Source organism: Betta splendens, chromosome 14 (assembly GCF_900634795.4).
Source record: "Betta splendens chromosome 14, fBetSpl5.4, whole genome shotgun sequence".
NCBI classification, from domain to species: Eukaryota; Metazoa; Chordata; class Actinopteri; order Anabantiformes; family Osphronemidae; genus Betta; species Betta splendens.
In genome coordinates this window covers 15,552,816-15,572,176 of record NC_040894.2, presented here as the reverse complement: position 1 = coordinate 15,572,176, position 19,361 = coordinate 15,552,816, and the positions used below count along the sequence as shown (strand labels likewise).

The following is a 19,361-nucleotide window of genomic DNA, read 5'->3' as shown; positions in this document are numbered from 1 at the left end:
GAAGACAAGTGGTTTGAGAGAGGGTTGAGGGAAGTGTTACATGTACAAATTACACCAATCCTCAACAGAGGAGGAGGCCTCAGACACAATCTGTGTCCCATTTATCATGCTGCACTTTCATCTATTCCAAAGCAGAGCAAGACAACTTCACAAGTCAAACAGAAAGGATAAACCCAACGACTCTGTAACAATGTAGTTGGAGCTTGTGAGTTAACACCTACTCATTACCGTCAGCCCTCTGTTCTCATAACGAGCCCATTGTTCACAAATGGGAGGGGAAGGATAAATGTGTGGCCTTCAGCCAACTACCTTCAGACTGAAGAATCTGGATTGGTGGCAAAGCGTTACTGAAACTAAGAAATCAAGTTGACATGACTCAACAGACACCCTTGGGGTCCAGGTGTTGGAGACATTCCTCCCTTTCTTCATCAGTGATCATCTGCAAACCCGTTTACCTACTCCTCCAGTGCAGCTGTTTCTGGTTTCTTTAAATTGTGTTAATAAATTTTAATGAATCAGTCATAACTTTTATGTGTAAGTTATGGCGTATGCCTAATTATTGTTTTTTCATAATTTTTTTTCCATAGTAGATTAGGGTGCAGGTTTATTATAACTTATAGTGGCCACATTTCCAAAAGCACATTTTTATATTTGACTTTGCTCCATATCACCTAATAAATTTAATATAATGATTAGCTCCTTTTTTATGTGTCACGTTTGGCCTACCAAATATTTTTTTCAGTGAAGGAGGGCTCAGCTTTGCAGTGTCACTAATTGTATTCAAATTCTATCGAGTGTCCTTCAAAATGCTGACTCACGTTAAAATGACTAGACTAATGAATGATGAATTAAAAGGAATAGAAAAAGAATTTAAAATGCAGACATATGCGCTCACACCACAAACATCTGGGTAATGAACACTTAGCCTGAGCTAAATTATAACTGGAAAGGCTTCAGACAATCATGTGGAAGACTTTGAGAGGCTTTGGTGAAAGCCCAGACTTCCTACTGAGAATATGTGGAATGACTTGAAGATAACTGCTCACAAACGCCCCTCGGTCCAACTCGATGGAGCTTGAAAGAATCTGTGAGGGAAATAGGAGGAAATCCCAGATCAGGATGTGCCACGCTGTTACAGTCTCCAAGAAGCCCAGAAGCTGTACTAGCTGTCAGGGGAGTGAATCTGTGTAAAATTACATATTTCTAAATTTCAACTGAATTGCATTATACACACACACACACACACACACACACACACACACACACACACACACACACACACACAAAATGATGGAATTCTGACAAAAATTAAAAACAAACATAGATGAGATGAATATCCATGTTGCATTAGGCTGTAATGACAGGAGTGTGATGTGAGTTGGAGGTTAGAAACTTTCTTTCTCACTGTGCAGGCTGAGGAGTCCCACAACATCAGCTCTACCCTGATGCACAAAGTGCAGAGGCATAAATGATCAATCGCAGGGAACACTGTGAAATTGAAGCCTTGTTAGAAGACAGATGCTGCAGGAGACTTTGCCTGCTCAAAGCATGTTGTAATTCATAATACAGGAGAAGTCTGGGTGTACATTAACTCTAACACTGTCTGTAACTGCCATGCATAGTTAATACTGGTGTTAAATATAGACATAAATGTGTCATATATAACATTATTAAAGTAGAAAATTCTGCATCAGAATTGTGGAGTTGTGTTAGTTAGAAAGTTCGTTCTGCTACTGTTCATATTAGAATATATTGTCTTTGGCAGCACCTCACACAGAACAACTACAATATAAGATTTCTGGAAATTGCAGCTTGTGGTCAGATCACAGCAGAAACAAAACTCAACAGCCTGGAAGGCTCATTCCCAAGTATCCACTCAAAATGAATATGATAGCAATGACTGATGTTGATACCCCTGAGGACAGTAGCACAGTCAAGGGCATGGGTTGAGTGGAACTATACGACATGTCTGAGCAGACGGCACCTACGAGGTTAAAGCAAACAGTGACCAAGGATGGCTGCTGGTCTACCACATGAAGAGAATTCCATCAAAATGTGAAACACACTTGTTTTAAAAGATGCGCTCTGCCTAAAAGCATTGCACTGGTGTTACCGTGTTTTCTAATGCAGAGATCATCTTGGCAGAAACTCTCATTGCCTAATGTAATAAATAAAGTTGGATTTTATCATGCAGTATTTTGTACAGTCGTTTAAAGGGCTTTCTAAAAACAATAAGGCTTTATTAAGCCTGAGAGGTTAGGGAGACAAGCGTATAATGGAGCTGAACAATCATATTTTAATGCTTACCTTGCAATATAGAAAAAAGGTATTAGGACATTACATCTTTATAATAAGAGGGATGAAAAAGCTTTTACAGCCTGACACTGTGGGAAGCTGGACAAATCCTCATATTCCAGATTTTGATAGAAATCTCCCCTCACTAGGCTGAAGGATTCTTAGAGGAAACATCTGACCAGACCAACATCTGAGTGACCTTAACTCCTTTCTCGCATTGCTTGGTAAATTTTTTATCTAGAAATATAAAACTATATCCAATGTAAAGCTGCAACTGCATACAAAACACTCTCTGACAGGGAGAAGCTGTACAGTAATCTACGGGAAGACCACATGTTTACACAGGTTTACTGGACCACAGCAGTTGTGCAGGTCTGATGTGGTTTGTCGACCTCCAAAGCTACGGCCTTGACCTGTCTTTGCAGTTGTGCCCACTCACACACTTCAAAATATGGCTCATCTGCATCTCACAAACAGAGATTGATCCTATTTGACATTTGCCCTTCACTACTGTATATTTTGAACATAAGTAAAATGCATTCCCTTGGAGTGTTCATGTAGATACTGACCACCATTACTGTGCAATGTTTTATTGTGTCTAAACATTTTTTCTTGCTACTGTAAATGTCTAGTTACAACCAAGATACCCAAGCTCATAAAAAAGCTCCACTGTGCAAGGATAGGGGATGTTTGAATGTGATGTGGTTAAAAACACAAAAGTACATAGAAGGTTAAATACAAAGCTAGCCAAACACTTCCAGTAGTACAAGCAGAAATGTGGAGCAGAACCCGAAGGCTTAGGTAATCAAAAAAAAAAGACTGGAAAGACAACAATGCCATAGAGAAACATTATAACCTTATAATTTCTCTCCACATTTTCACATGTTCTGTTTCTGAAGGGAATTTGCGTCTCTTCTGTACCATGTGTGAAATAATATGTATTATATTGTGCCTACCTGTGTCTTATTGTCATATTTGTGATAAAGAGAAATAGAGTTTTTGAGAGCTCAAACTGAAAAAATGAATGAGTGAATACATAAATAACTGCATGCAACCAGGGCATAACAATGTATGAAGCAAGACAGCTTCATACATTGACCAAAGGCTGTTTCTATAAAATATGACATGTAAGCAAGACAAAACACTTCATCAAGACTGAATTATTGGTAAGTATACGGTAAGTTTATTGCATCACTTCCTGTTACAGGTCCATGATCATTTCACTTTTCACCAAGAATATTGGACTTGTCTCAGTAAGGTCTTTGTAAATTTTCATTCCAGAAAACCCTTTAGATCGTCCACACAGCCTCAATCAATCAATGTGTGGTTTTCACTCCTCATCAGTAAAAGGTCTATTTACCATTTGAGTAGAAATGTGTTTTTGTACGCACAAGAAAATACTGTTAGGAATCTATTTAACCAACTGATTTTTTAATTTATATTTAAACATGCTTTTTTCTTATAGTTGGTTTACCTTTATCTTCACCTTTTACCATATTAGAATGAGAAAAACATGTAATTTCATTACTATGATTTCCTGAATAAAAGTGATTTCCCGTTATAAAAACAGAGTTCAATGAAATATGTAATAGTTACAGTCAACTTTATTGTCAACCAGAAAAAGCACCACTACTCCAAAGCTGGAACAAACTGTGATCTTTACACAAATATAGGTTGCTGAGTGAGTTAAGAAGTCTGGGGTTTTGAGGATAGAAGCTTTTGAAGGGCCTTGCTATGGAAGTGCTTGCTGGATAGAAGTACGGTAAACAGACCATGTCCTGGGTAGGTGATAAACTTGGTTCTGTTGGAGATTTGTTTCTGCAGCAGGACAGGTACTGTATAGTTGTAATCAGATGACCAGGGCGATGTGGTGATCCTTGTTCTAATCACTATTTGGAAGATTTTTGAGCGGAACCAGTCCTCAACCAGATGGAAGCTGTCCCTTTCCTCACCATCACCTCATCAAAAAGATACTGCAATCAGAATTGAAGATTAGTGAAATGTTCAGTATTATGTAGATTACAACCTTCTCTAATGTAACAATACACAATACCAGACAGAAAATTAAACTAAACAAGAGGACAGGCCAGCCTGTTGGTAAACGTACAGTACATACCTTCACTCCTGAGCTGGGCAGCACATGTCTGTGTACCAACAGTCTGCAGTGATTTCTCCTTTGGACAACCTTCTTGCATGTGGGTAACTGGGATGAGCCCTCCTACAGTATAGAATAAAGCCAATGTTACATTTACTGTAAATTGTATTATTGTATTGGTCCTACAAGTATAATGGCTATGGTACACAAACTATAGGTAACTGACCAGATAGGCTGTAATTATTGAGGAGACGTGACTAATTAGCAGCTAAGCTTGGACCACAACACAGTTACCATACATGTTATAATTTGATAGAACAATGACCAACCCCGCAACAACCCTCAAGTTGATTTAGGCTGTGACATGGGATGGGGTAATAACAGACATAACCGCGTTCATCTGCAATTTCTTATTGTAGCGATCGCCCAGCTGTAGCTCTAAAGTGCAAAGGGCTAACAGCATGCTAACGGCTAACGCAACATACAAATAGGAGTGGCAGCACATTTCAACAGGACTAAAGCTCGATCCACCGCTCCCTGCCATGGCAGCGCCAGCCTTGGGCGCTGCCATGTATATCTGTTCACGGTGAGTGCGACAGGGAAAATGTCGGAAGTCCAGTTTTGGTACGGTTTCATCGTGGGGGTGGTGATTCAGCATTTGTCCCTTTCTGTGACATCACAACAGGGACAGAACGGGAGGAGGTCTGTCTCCATTGGATAAAGTTGAAAAACTTTAAACGTGATCCATAGAGTCATAGGAATGCTCCAGAATGTCTAAAAAGTGGATTTTGTATGAGCAGTCCCCTTTAATGCTACTATTTACTGCTTTGTTTTCACCTACAGTTATTATTTATCTAATTACAGTACCACCACCATGTACGAAGTGTACTGCACCGCACTATAAGTGAATTGGAATCCCAGCTCCAATCTACCTAGTGTAGTTGCTACTGCAGTTGTCCTTCAGAGGGTCAGCAAAGTTCTCGCAGTTTTAGGCAGTCGCCCACAGTCACTAAAATGATATTGAGTTAGTGTGTATGTTTGCAAAAAATATCTCAGATTTTGTAGTTTTGTCTGGACCCCTCCCCAATATGACTAGTGATGACATGTTGCCTGTCATGACTTCACCACTGGTTGTCTAGATGGTGTCCTGCAAACAATGTGGGCTTCGCACTGTAGATAACTGGAGCAGTTGTGTGGAAAACCTGAACTGATTAGCCACCCATTTCATTTTAATAACGCCCCTCTATGTACGCATTGTCCAGATCTGTCACTGTATGGCCACCATAGCGAGGTAGGTGTATGTGTGGCCATAATTTCTGCCTAGAATTCCTAAAACGTGGCCTCACAGTGGCCATAAATCTTGACTATTTGTCTGACCAATAAAAACCCTTAGAAGGGGTCCTACGGACAGCTACCAAATGGCAAACCGATTGGCTTACCCCCCAGGACGTATGAATAACAGATAATGGGGTTGGTTTGTCCAGTAATATGGAATTTTTGTAGCATAACACAAATGTGTATACAAAGTGTTTAGCTAGGGATTACCTTAGCATTTGTCAGTCATAACTCACTACAGCTACTAGCTAGCATACTTTGGTACCGTGGCTTACATTCCTTGGAATCTTAGCTTTAAGTCAAAGAAAGCCAATAACAAAATTTTACATTGACTGCGTGTGATTCACTGCTTGGTTTTACTCATCATGTAAATTCCACTCACTGTTTCAATCATCCCTTGATCTTATCTTGGATTACGTTTGAAACTAATCATTAAAGAAAACAAAATTCTTATAGGCCTGTGCCGTCTGACCATATTTTTTATTACACTTGAATTTATAATGAGGTAATTTCACATGAAATTAATCAAATTTGTCAAGGTTTACCAGGTCACTCTTAAAATATCTCCATATCTAAAATTATGCTATCATGTATGTGAAAGTCATGATAAAATCCCATATTTTACCCCTCTAGCAGTATTACTTTTAGTCTAGGTGTTACACTCCAGCACATAAATCTATGTACATATTCATATGATCTATGGGGGAAAACAATCTAAATAAGAGATTTAACCAGTGAATGTAGAAATCTAGAGCTGATGAATATGCACTAGATTAATTTAATAATTTACTCATCCAAAACATCTACATGTCTCTTAGCCCCATTTCTAACTGGACTAGTCAAAGACGTTTTTCCTTTATTCAGCTTGTCCATATTAAATCAGATCAACCTGTCTCAGTTAACAGCCAAGGCACTGAGATAGACAATGCTTCTCACTCTGTGGGAGGAAGCTGGAGATAACCCACACAAACACAGGGAGAACATCCTAATGCCACACAAACGCTCCTGGCTCACCCCATGACTCAGACCAAACTCAAATATATACGTTGTTGGTACCAAACTGAATTAACATGAAACACCCTAAAAATTATTTGAACTATCCAAACTAACAAAACAGAACGGTTGAATTTGACTTCACAAGTGTACCTGATAAAGTGGCTATAGGTAAATTAGTCAGAATGAATTATGGCAAGCAGAATAGAAGGATACCTGCTGTATGTGATGTAGAGATGTGTATGTGTTGAATTACTTTGTAGCATTTGATTGGAATTAACATCATTTATTCAGTTTAAATGGCTGATCTCCTAACTCCAACTGTGTGTATGTTCAAATACTCTATACTGCATCAGTTTTCAAACATACCAGTGGAATATAACTTTAGGCAACTGTAAATCATGTATTCACAGACATAAAACCCAAGGCAAAAAACACATTAATATGTCTGAGATTTGTCACCAGGGTGCATCTCTTGCCATTCATTTAAATAACAGAAAGGCCTGACGGGCAGCTAACTGACACCACAGTTTTCAAACCTACCCTTGTTTTTCTTCTTCTATTTGCTGCTTCTCTGATAAGGAGGTTACACTGGGAGAAGCCCAGGATCTAACACATTCAGCTTTGATGTCATTGTGTGGAGACCTTATCAGCTCTGGCAGCAGTGACACTGAATAGCCCTGTTTATTAATCATGTATTATTAACCATGCTTGAGCAGCATGTGCGAATGTAGCACTGGCAAACATATAAATATTATCATTATTAATGACCTAATAATGGATGAGTCATTTCCATGGTGGGTATTGTTTCTCATGGCTCCCATGGTTGCTCTTATAGCCAAGCACCTCTAGGATCACTGATGCTGAAGCGTATATCAGCTCATTGGTTTCTGTGATTGTTGTGGTAGGGATCGCTCTCAATGCTGCATTCACATCTTCCATGAGACTTTCTGATGGTACTTCACTTAGCCGTTGTAGTGGGGTTCGGGGTTGCCTGTTCAATCTCGCCATGATCTTATCTTTCAGGTCAGTTGCTGCCTCGCTCAGTGTGTCTGTGCTTATTGGGGCTTCGTACCCAATTTCCGGTTGGGGAGATGGTGAAACCTCCCCTCTGACCTGGCGTCCTGGCTCCCCCTTGCCGTAGCATTTGTGTTGTATCTCGTCAATCTCAAGTTGTGATAGCAGTTGCCGTTTGTGGATGTTGGAACACTGAGCTACTAGTTGCTTCGCCGTCAGCCTTGAATGTGGGTTTCTCCGTTCCCATTCACCGCACATTCTTTGCATGTAACCCCTCTGACTAGGGTTACTTGAGTAGTAGCATTCCAACAGAGCCTTGTTCTCGCATCTCAGCCATTTCTTTCTTGTTCCAGTAGCCCATTTCTCGTCAAGGTGCTCTGGTTCCCCAACACCTGACGCAGACCTTGTTAGACCGGGCGACGTCTGAGCCGGTATCTCATGTGGTTCATTGTCTCTCATGATATGAGGTAGGCGGTAGCTTGAAGGGTCTTGCCCAAGGACCCACACTGGATGCCTATTCGCCCTAACGGGGCGGGCCTATATCTATATATAGGAAGTTCCATAAACATTTAATGGTCAATAGTAAAAGAACATTCCTAAAACATTTAGCAAAAAAGATGCATTAAATGAAATAGTAAAACACCCAAATGAAAGAAGCATTTTTACCCAAGCTAATCATTTTGCAGTATTATTTTATAGTATTTTATTTGCTAGATGTATTGTATTAGTTTATTAATATTTTATTTGCCATTTGCAATTGTGAGGTGTTGCAAAGTAAAACATAAGATTCACTGGTGAATCCGCTGAGATTAACGGCCACCTTCTTATTTGGAACACACTCACACATGATTGTATGCATAGTTTGTCATTTAAACACGAAAGCACATCTCCTTCCCTTTATCACTTACACTAAACTAATGGTACCTAATGTAACATTTTAACATTTAACTTTTAACCACTTTGATTCTGTCAGCACTACAGTAAATCCAGATGCAGCAGCTGTTATTGTTAAGTTTTGTCTGTGTCAGGAAATTATCCTACCTGATCTTTTGCAGTGGATTTTGCAGGCATCCCACTGTTGTGAATCTTTGACATCCAAATTTGTGTGCATTGTATATTTAAAAATATAAACTAAAGAGCAACACCACATAGTTTTAACAGGAATTTAGCAGCAGCTCAGGTGCAGGAGTATCAGTAGAATGCTTGCAGTGGTAGGACAAACCTCAAGGTTGTGCATGTGGGAATGGCTGAATGTACATACAGTAAATGGCTGCAATCAAAGTTCCTGGAGTGACTTGGAAAAGTGCAATAAAAAGAAAAGCGTGACAATGACATGTATCAGAACAAATGATTGGCAACATGAGTTTACATTTAAGCAGTTTATGGACAATTTGGCAATGATACGATAACTATATACCACAATAGTGAGTACTGTATTCTAAACCTTCATCACTGTCAGAAAACATATCAAACAAGTCAACAATGCAGCAATCAGTGGAATCATACATTGTAAACTCGTGTTTCAAACTAAATGTTTGAAATCAAATAAAAGCAATGACCAGAATGCTATTAATTAAAAGAAGTTAATATAATACTGAATGTGAGTTTAAATCCCTAAATGATTAAACGTCACTTATGGTGATAGTGACAAGTTCTGATTATGCAAAAATACACCTCAAGTAAATTGTAATACGAATTCAGTTTTATTGGGAAACTGATTTATGCCTATTGACATCAATATTGTTAATCTATGCTGAATATAAGGGGTTATAGAAACCTTTTCAATCTAAAACTCATCTGTTTGTGTTTTCTTTGCAAACCCCACACATAGTCAAATCACATCCTGTGACATACTGCGCAATCGACTGTTTCACCATCATCAAAAGCACATGACGTGAAAACAACTAAAGCATTCCCAAACACAATAATCTCATCCCTTGTTACTTCACCTCGGAGGTGGGAGCTGGACAATAGCAGAACATCACAGTATCATTCACTGGTGCTGTAATATGCGTCTCTCAGAAAGTCTTTGTTGTAGGCAGGCCGAGAAATGTCCTTGTCTTCATCAACTACAAAACACAACAGTCTCTTCTGCAGCCTTGAGAACAGCATCGGTACTTTGTCTTGGGGTAAACCAGGTTAAGAGCACAACATCTGAAAACAAAGCTTCATAGCAGCTACACAGAACATTCATTGAAGTTAACCTCGCCATCCCATAATGAAATGTTCTTGCCTGTCTCACTTGTGTCTTGGATGCAACGCTTGAGATACGTCTGAGTGCGGTAAGCGACCACAACAGAAAATTTTTTAGTTTGTTTGATAGAGGCAGAACAGTGCATATTTTACATTATCACACAACACTTCATTCCCCACAGCTAAAATAAACTGAGTGTTAAAATATGTTAATAAATAGATATAAGGAGATATTGAAGATTGTAAGCAATATTAAAATAAGGTATTATTATTTAAAAAAGGGCGAGACAACAACAATGTTGTGTGATTTGACATAGTGATAAAATGCAAAGTGCTGGGCTCTGCAAACAAAACTCCTAAATTGCATAAAAGTCCACTGCTTAACCCAGATTATTTGAGGATCACTGTGGTGGCCTGAGAAACACACTATAAAGGCTAGTTGTTAAATATGAATGCGTTTTTGTTTTTTTTTTGTTCCTAAACCATCAGAGTAAATTACACTGGTTGCAACAGAAATTTTAAAAAGCCAAAAGTATAATTAGGCGTCTGTGAAAAATGTTACGCAGTTTTCCAAATGAGCAGCACCACTCGTTGAAAAGTCAGTTCAGTTAATTAGACCACCCACTAACTTGATGCTTTAACAGCTGAACAGGCTTCCAGCAGAGCACCGTGCACAAGCTGCTCCGCATCAATGGGTTCGTACATAACTGAGCCCCACTGTCATTTGAGTTGTTATTCCACAACTATGTGCTAAGCTCTGCTCATTTTCATATGGTTCTGGACTTAGTAAATGTATTGGTTATCCTTTTATTTTGGACGGAGGCAGGGACGTACCTGGTTTAGGCCGTGTTTAATACTCAGGCCTTCACAGGACTGTGCACCATCTAGAGTTATGCAATTTGTGCACTAGATAGATAGAATAGATTTGTTGCCATCAGCACTTACCTGTCATTTACCAGAAGCTTTAACGCTTTCATTTGAAAACATAGTGGCACTGTGACTGAGGCGAAAATGACAGTGATACACCACTGACTGTTTGAAAACCTCATTCCAGATTTAGAGTATGAATATGCCATGAAGCTGCTATGACACTGTGATTAGGTGTTTCGAAAATGTATGTGCATTTTAGAAGACAGCAGTGCAGGAATTGTCTGTACACATTTGTACATTTTCTACACACACTACAATGAAAAAAAAAAAATAAAACAACAGTATGCTCTATGCTTTAGGACTTTGCCTGAGAAATCATGATGAACTATTTATTATTCTGAACTGTTTTTCAGTTTTCTGTTTTGCATACAACTGTAAAAATACAGTAAAAGTCAACAATCACGTTGCATTTTCCCCTTTTTTGTCATTTACTTAAAAAAAGCTTAATGGTATTTATACAGATATTGAACAGGATGTGACACAATAATACTGACAATCTGAATGTACACTTCAATATTGGGCAATAAACAGTCAACTATCAAGTTACATGTATGCTTTTTTCTTGTTTCCTTTTCACATACAAAAAATGTTGGGGAGACACAAACTCAGTAGTCAGGTATCTTCATCAAATCAGGGCATTAATCAAATTTTTCTCATCAATGGACTAATGCCTTGCTCTTGGTGAGCCAACATAGAACAGACTCCAATTTACAGCCAGAAAAAAAAGGGTTAACCACTGGCACGCTTGGATTTCCATTCTTCTAACAGGACTAATAGTCTGTTCTTATGGTTTAATACTGAGCGGAACTTGAGGGTTGTTGCATTTCACATCAGAACTTTAGCAGGTAGAGTAAGGTTACACTCAACAGGAGGTGTTTGGAGACGTGGGGCAACATAGCAGCTCCATTCACATCGTGCATTGCACCAGGACCTGGAGATGAGAGACACTCCTTAATTCATTATCTATGAATGTTTACAATTCTAAAATTGCATCATGCAAAAAACTAAAGAACAAAAATTTCCATTTGAGGTCAACACTAATAACTTAAATTCCATAAACATAAACAGCGCTTTCTTACCATAAAGAATTATGCTGGCATTAGTAATTCCCATGGTGTTCATAGCCACGCATGTGTAATTCCCATAGTCCTCCTCTGAGACATTGAAAAAGATGAGCATCGACTGTTTACCTTGATTCTCTATTTTGACCCCATTTAGTCCATTGAAGAGCCTGTAACAAAGAGGGAAGCAGGTGTCAACAGTTCTGATGGTGAGCAGCAAAAGGGTTTGTTTGTTGTTGTTGTTTGTTTGTCTGTTTGTTTGAGCATTCTGTCAACTCTCCAGCAACTTAACTTGAATGAATCTGTTTTCTCATACTTCTGCTACTGTCTGATTAATGTGATTGTGGACACCTCCTTGCTTTTTGTGGCCTTTAGAACAGATTTATTGTTTCGGGACATATACTATAAGCCCGGATAAGTTAAGTCAAAAGATTTGAGGAAACTTGTTGTCTTTAAACTAAGTAATGCTTAAAGAAAACTTAAGTCAACTTAAATTAGGGGACTGAAATGTTACAATAAAATGTAATTTGAGTTCAATACACAAAATGTCCATTTAACTTAAAATCCTTAATAGTAGTAACTTATCCGCTAGTCTACTCCACTAATATGGACCCCAAATCATTATATATATATATCATTATATCTTAAGTTTAGGGATGGGAATATCGCTGGTCGATGCCGCCTTCAAGCAGCTCAAGCCAGACCCTGCTAGACAGTTTGTCGTGGAGGTGGACGCTTCCAACTCCAAGATTGGAGCCGTTCTCTCTCAGCGTGATGCTGAGGACAGGAGGCTCCATCTATGTGCCTTCATGTGACGTAGGCTAGCAGCCGCAAAACGTACTGTAATTATGATATTATGTTGGTAGTTAAGTTGGCTAGAAGAATGGCAACATTGGCTTGAGGAGCAGCCTTTCCTGGTCTTTACTGACCACAAGAACCTGGAGTATCTAAAGACTCCAAAAAGACTGAACTCACGCCAAGCTCGCTGGTCCCTCTTCTTTAGTCGATTCAACTTTCACCTTTCCTATCAAGCCTTGTCAATGCCTTGTTCAGAGTATCCAAGTGCGAGATTGATCCTGTGGATCCCGAAATCTTGCCTGCCAGTTGTTTGGTTGGAGCAGTCACTTAGGCTATTGAGAGAAGTGTAAGGGAAGCCATACAGCTTCCTCCTCCTGTACCTACCTAATCACCTGTCTGTTGCCCCAGAGTTACGTGGGGAAGTGATCCAATGGGCTCACACCTCTACCTTTAGCTGTCATCCAAGTGCCAGGAGGACAGGCTTTGTGATCGGATATCGGTTCTGGTGGCCTTCTGTCTTGAAAGATGTCAGAGAAAACCATCAGCCTCCAGCAAGGTTCCTCCAACCATTTCCCATTCCTCACTGGCTGTGGTCACATATTTCTCTTGATTTTGTCACTGGTCTTCCAGTGGTAACACAGTGGTCATGACTGTCATTGATCGTTTTTCTTGCCTAACCTATTTCGTTCCTCTCTCCAAGATCCCGTCAGCGAAACAGACGGCACTGGCCATTCTGTTCCAATTACATGGATTTCCCAGTGATATCGTGTCTCACTGGGCACCTCAATTTGTATCCGAGTTCTAGAGGGAGTACTGCTTACTACTGGGTGCGCAGGTAAGCCTCTCTTCTGGATATCATCCCAAGTCCAACGGACAGGCTGAACGGACGAATCAGCAGTTGAAGGTGGGCCTATGTCTGTTAACGTCTAGGAGCCTGTCGACCTGGAGCGAACAGCTTACATGGATTGAATACGCACACAACACCTTGCGCCTCCACTGACCTGTTGCCCTTCCAGTGTGTGTTTGGCTCTCAGCCTCCCAGACTCTCTCTAGAGAAAGGGGTTCCATGTCCCGTATGCTCATGCCCTGTTAAAGCGCTGTCAGAGCACTTGGCTGCATTCCACATCAACCGCCTCAAGCCCTTCCAGACCAGCCCCTTGGTTCCTTCTACTCCGCCCCCCGCCTTATATCATTGAGGAACAATCTGCATACACTGTCAAAGAACTTCTGTCGAGTTGGCGACCGGGATGGGATTTCCAGTCCCCGGCTGATTGGGGGCCTGCTCTGTTACTGACCTGTGCCTATGTTTTGACCGCTACCTCCCGACTCCCTGGCTGTACCTCTGCCTTAATCTGCCGATTGTCTCTGAGCTGTGCATGTGGGTCCGCCACATTGTGAAGCCCGACAAATAGTCATTTAAATTAATTTGACATTTACTGCAATAGTAAAATTTGTATGTTCTCAAGTTTTATATGTTTACAGTATATACCTAATCATTTAAGTTTCACATGTTAGCTAGTTGTTAGCTAGACTAAGCTAGTACTTTGGTGCTTATGATTGTACTGTGTTGTTTTTTTACAGAATACCAGACCGAACAAAAGCAATAAAATAATAAAAAAAAATAAATGTATGGATGAGATGTAATAAATGTATTAATCGACACTGTCTAATGACGATTTTTTAAGGTGCAAAAAGTCGATACTGGCCCTGGAGTTACTTATTTTGATCAATATCAAATTTTGTGGTATCGCCCATCACTACTTAAGTTCTCTAATTTAATTGAAATCATTAAAAACATCCAAAACAAGCAGCAGCACATAAGCAGCTACTGCAGGCAGAATAGATCAAGGAAACACAGTTAAGTGTTTTTGTTTTTTTTATCCCAATCACCACAGGAGCTCAGTCTTACAGAGTTTACAACAACCACTACGTGGGTCCTAACCTTATAATAGCATAAGGTCAATGGCAAAAAATAGCAGTATAAACAGTAAACATGTATTTTGCTCTGTAATCAATATTAAACAATAAGTTTTAAATAAACGTTAAATAAACATGTGGTAAACTGTAAATTTAAATGGATACAATAAATGTCCGTGAAAATGATGGCAAAAAACTGTTCAATAGCAACAGAATATTACCGTACATGCAAAACAGTACATAACACAACACAACATAATACTGTACATACACTTTACTGTTAATCAAAACAAAAGCAGTAAGTAACTCTACTATTTACTGTAATTATATCTAGAAAACACACTCATAAAGAACAAAACACACAAGCAGATCAATGAACCCATCAGCAGTGCTGCTGATGTGATTGACAAGTAAAAACAGTTTTCTGGTGACGTGCACGTCAATCATATCGACATCAAAATATGATGAACGACAGTTTCAAAACTATTGTATATTGTCTCTAGGATAATGTATATCATACAGACCCCCAAACTATTGTATAACACTGACTGTGGTTCAAGCTGTTCTCAGGTGGAGGTCATGTCTGTGGTGCTTTGCCTGTTGTTTTGCCAGACAGTGTTGTGTTACAGTTCAGTGTTTGTAGTTCGCATTAGAGTATTGTTTGCCTGTGTCTCTAATTAGATGAAGAAACATTAAAACGGAAACAGCTACAGTCAGCTAGCAGTCAGTAAGGTGGCGGAGTGAAATAAATGATACTGCGTTAATAATGCTAATGTGTGTTTTTCAGACAGTTTCGAAGCAGCTAATCACAAAACTTTAAGTTCTGTCTCCATAGAGATAAAAACAAGTGACTACCACCAAAACTTAGATGTTTTAGTTACATTTAACTTAAAGTTGCTAAGGTTTGGAATTGATGCTCAGTTTTAAACATATGAATTAGTACAATGGACTTAAATTTAATTGTAATGGCACAAAACTTATATCATTTGTTTACATTGTAGTAATTTCTTTAATTAGACATGATGTCCGAGCTTACAGTGTATGAGCAATGCTGCATTCACTGTAAGGCATCATTTAAACGTAGAACATAGCCTTCATTTATATTAGAGTAGCAGCTCTGGGCTCCTCCTAAACATGTAACCACTCTGCAAACTTTAGCTGAATAAAATTTAAAAGAAAATTGCACTACATCCTAATATTCTCTAACCTTCTTTACAGTAACAGGGTAAAGTATTTTGACTTTTGAAGATTCCGTGTTTTGCTAATTATCTAATTACTAAGTTATCGTTATTTATTTTCTTGACGTTTCAAAACGTGCCCTGAAAGCGCAGGGCATAGAAAAAGACATTGATACAGCAAAATCAGTCTCATTTGAATAAAGAACATTACACAGTAGTGTCCTACAACACAACATTTTTTGTCTTTGGTCTCTGTGTGAGCTTTTACACTAACTTCAAACAAAATGTCAAAACTGCAGAAATCTCAGAGCTCTGACCAGGAGACTCAGACTTGCCTGCGGTCTTCTTTGTACCACTCAAAATCTGCCCTGGGGACGGCAGACGCTTCACATTGCAGGACTCCTTTTTGTCCGACTGGAGTACCTGTACCCCTTGTTTTAGAAATGAAGGGAGGATCTAAAGAAAGATGAAACAAGTATTACAATGGAGGACAGCAATAATAGCGTTAGAACTGGACTTTTTTCTGAAAAGATACTTCTTTTTGGCTAACGTTTCTAACACCCTTTGACTCTGCTGGAAATCCATCTGAACAATTGTGTTCTGAAGAATTTGCCACTGAACAACACAAAGTTGCAGTTGGATGGTTTTTTTACATGTCCCTTTGTGTTTTGTTTATATAACATACATACAAATTTGAGGTTTTAGGACATGAACAACATAATTGACCTCCTGATTTCTCTATTCTTGTGTGAGTCAAGTGTTTCAGATGCTAAATCAGGTCAGTTTTAAAAAATCAGTTCACTACAAATTACTGCAGCATAAAAGTTAGCTGCAGTCAATTTGTTAATGTGTTGCTATACAGTAAATACTCCTGGTTGTTAATTGTTTATTTATTGTGATGTCTTTGTTTTTACTTCAGCGAAAATTATGAAGTGCTGAGAAGTTTGATGATGAAATTAAAGTTTAAAATTGCAATATGTATGTGTAGGTTTGACTACATATTGACATTATCATATTTCCATAATTTCTGGACTACAGTATAAGCCGCTACGCTTTGACTATGGTTGAAAAAACGGTATGGCTAATTTGTGGATATTTATCGGCTTACAAGCTTCATGCCGCCGAACACGGCCGAGATGTTTACACCGACTGCAGACCCGATTGAAAGCTGTTGAGCTGTTGTTGTTGTTGTATGCGGCCTTACTCATTGTTCTGGGTAGCATTGAGAATCTTCAGTGTTCTCTTGCTAATGCTGTTACAGTACAGCTTTATTTTTAAGGATCTTATTTCTGCCTTAAATAATAGGCTAACTCACCAAAGAAAACTGTAAAGACGTTTTACTTATTCTTACATGCAAACCACACAGGAGTTGCTGCGCTCAACAAAAGCCAAAACAATTGGCACCTTAAAGAAGTTGAGACGAAAAGGCCGGTCCATCAGAGCACGGACTCAGCAGCAGATCCCTCCGCTATGAGGAAAAGACAGCGAAAGAAAGACAGAGAAAGTGTGTGATGGTGTAATTGTGAGGCGGTTTAATTTCGACACTGACGATGACGACTTTAGTAGTTTTAATGCGCAGAAGGCAGTGGTACAGTGGTACTGTAGATAGTAGTCGATTACTTTTGTAGTACGCTGCTGTACTTTTTTTAACCAGCCGTGTTACAGGCACTGAAAAAAAAACATTTACAGTTTTTAATGTTTAAGGTTACAAAAATCTTAATGTGTATCATCTGTCTTTGTAAATATCTGACGTTACAACGTGGACACCTGCTGCTTATAGACAGGTGCAACCTCTATATGACAAAACCTTTTAAAATTATCATTATGATCTAAAGGGTGCGGCTTAAATTCGGGTGCGGTCTATAGTCCAGAAATTACAGTATTTAGGTGTTATGCAGACTGGTTGGCAGATGTGACATGTGAGACATTGACTAAAGAGCCATGCTAACGTAGTCATTCCCTTGAATATTATCTTGTGTGACAACCATCAGTGTGAATTTATTTCATTAGGATTTTGTGTAAAATCCTGACACAAAGTGTCACATAATGAAAAGAAGTAAAATAATAAAAACAAATATATGTTCATTAATGTGATGTGCATTTGTATTCCGCTCTTCTTACTCCGACACTCCTACCTAAGAGAGGCCATCTGTTTTTAATAGGATCTCTGTATTAATACAGCTGTTCTGTGAAGTCTAAAGAGGTTTGTTATGGGATCAGTGAACACACAGTTTCATGACGTTCCAGAAACACAGAAGAAGAAGTAGAAGTCTGTTGTGAATACTTTGCGTCATCCCAATTTCCCAAGCTTTAAACATCTCATGAAGCCCTGTTCAATCCAACAGGAAGAATAAAAAAATATATGGCACAACTGCAAACTCGTCAAAACATGGCTGTTCACCAGACAACATAAACTAGAAGAGCAGTCAAATGGCCCATAGTAACTCTGAGCAGCTGGAGAGATCCACAGCTCAAGTTGGAGAGTCTGTCCTTAGGGGAACCGTTAGTCATGCTCTTCTCAGGCCTCTTGAGTCCCAGGAATAAAGCCATTGTCAAAGAAGCCCTGTTGCCATGTGGGGGACACAGCAAGTGAAGAAAGGTGCTCTGGTCAAATCAGACCAAAATGTAACTTGTGGACCTTAATGCAAAACGCTACAGCATGTGTGGTGGAAAAATAACACACACACCATCCCCACCATGGCATGGTGATGGCAGAATCATGTTGTGTGGATGCTTCTCTTAGGCAGGGACAGCTAGTCAACTGAACTAGAAGATGGATGGAGCCAATTCCATAGCAATCTTAAAAGAAAACCCGAGAGACTGCAAAAGATTTGAGATCAATGGACTTGCAGCAAAGTATTAACTACAAAGTTTCATTTGTCAAGCAGTTAAAGTCCCTTTCACTTTACATTCATGTGCCACTTTGTGTTAGTGTCTCAAATGAAATCATAATAAAATACATGTGTGGACACTTGTAATATGATAAAAGCTGTTGGCGTACGAATACTTTTACAGGCTTAGAGTGAAACTACTGCTAGCCAGCAGGCACTGCAGCTATATTTAATGGGTCATTCTTACTCTGTCTTTTGTTTGTTTTAGTTGTTTGTGTTGTCTCTACATAGGACTATATGCACTACATACACACATATGTATTTTAATAGATATGTCTTACTCATCCTTTATTCAACTTCACATTGACATGCACATGAAAACCAAAGTCAGAATAGGGTGACGATAGTTTTCCACAGATGTATTTCCAGCATCATAATCCAAATCAATTGGTTCATACTTCATACAGTATATCTTGCAGCTGTCTAGATTCTGCTGTTCTCTTGCCCACTGCTTCCCATGTCAACAGGAGTAAAGCCACGTTCCGTTCACCTGATATATCAGTGGCCTTATACTGTAGCATCACTAGTGGGGGTTATCTCTTGGTACAGTGTTGTCAGACCCAGTCCTTTTATTTCTTTGTTTTGTGCTCTTTGTGTGAGGTCAAATTAAATTTAGCAAAGGCGTTCATACCTTTACTATTTTTCATTTACAGAACCT

At 39.1% G+C, this 19,361-nt stretch overlaps 1 protein-coding gene and 1 long non-coding RNA gene across 3 annotated transcripts in view; both read right to left on the bottom strand.

The window, feature by feature from the left end:
• Positions 1-3,881: 3,881 nt before the first annotated feature.
• Positions 3,882-6,840, bottom strand: LOC129605134 (uncharacterized). The gene is made up of 2 exons (XR_008696685.1): positions 4,412-6,840; positions 3,882-4,268 (listed from the first exon to the last, which is right to left on the bottom strand). It is a non-coding gene; the product is annotated as an uncharacterized LOC129605134 (long non-coding RNA).
• Positions 6,841-9,099: 2,259 nt separating this feature from the next.
• Positions 9,100-19,361, bottom strand: part of opcml (opioid binding protein/cell adhesion molecule-like) — a 256,167-nt gene continuing 245,905 nt past the window's right edge. For both annotated transcript variants that reach the window (XM_029174224.3, XM_029174225.3), the window contains 3 exons: positions 16,148-16,268; positions 11,938-12,089; positions 9,100-11,789 (listed from right to left, as the gene is read on the bottom strand). In XM_029174224.3, the coding sequence (XP_029030057.1) occupies positions 11,689-11,789; positions 11,938-12,089; positions 16,148-16,268 (374 nt within the window). In that variant the 3' untranslated portion in view covers positions 9,100-11,688. The remainder of the gene's footprint in view (positions 11,790-11,937; positions 12,090-16,147; positions 16,269-19,361) is intronic.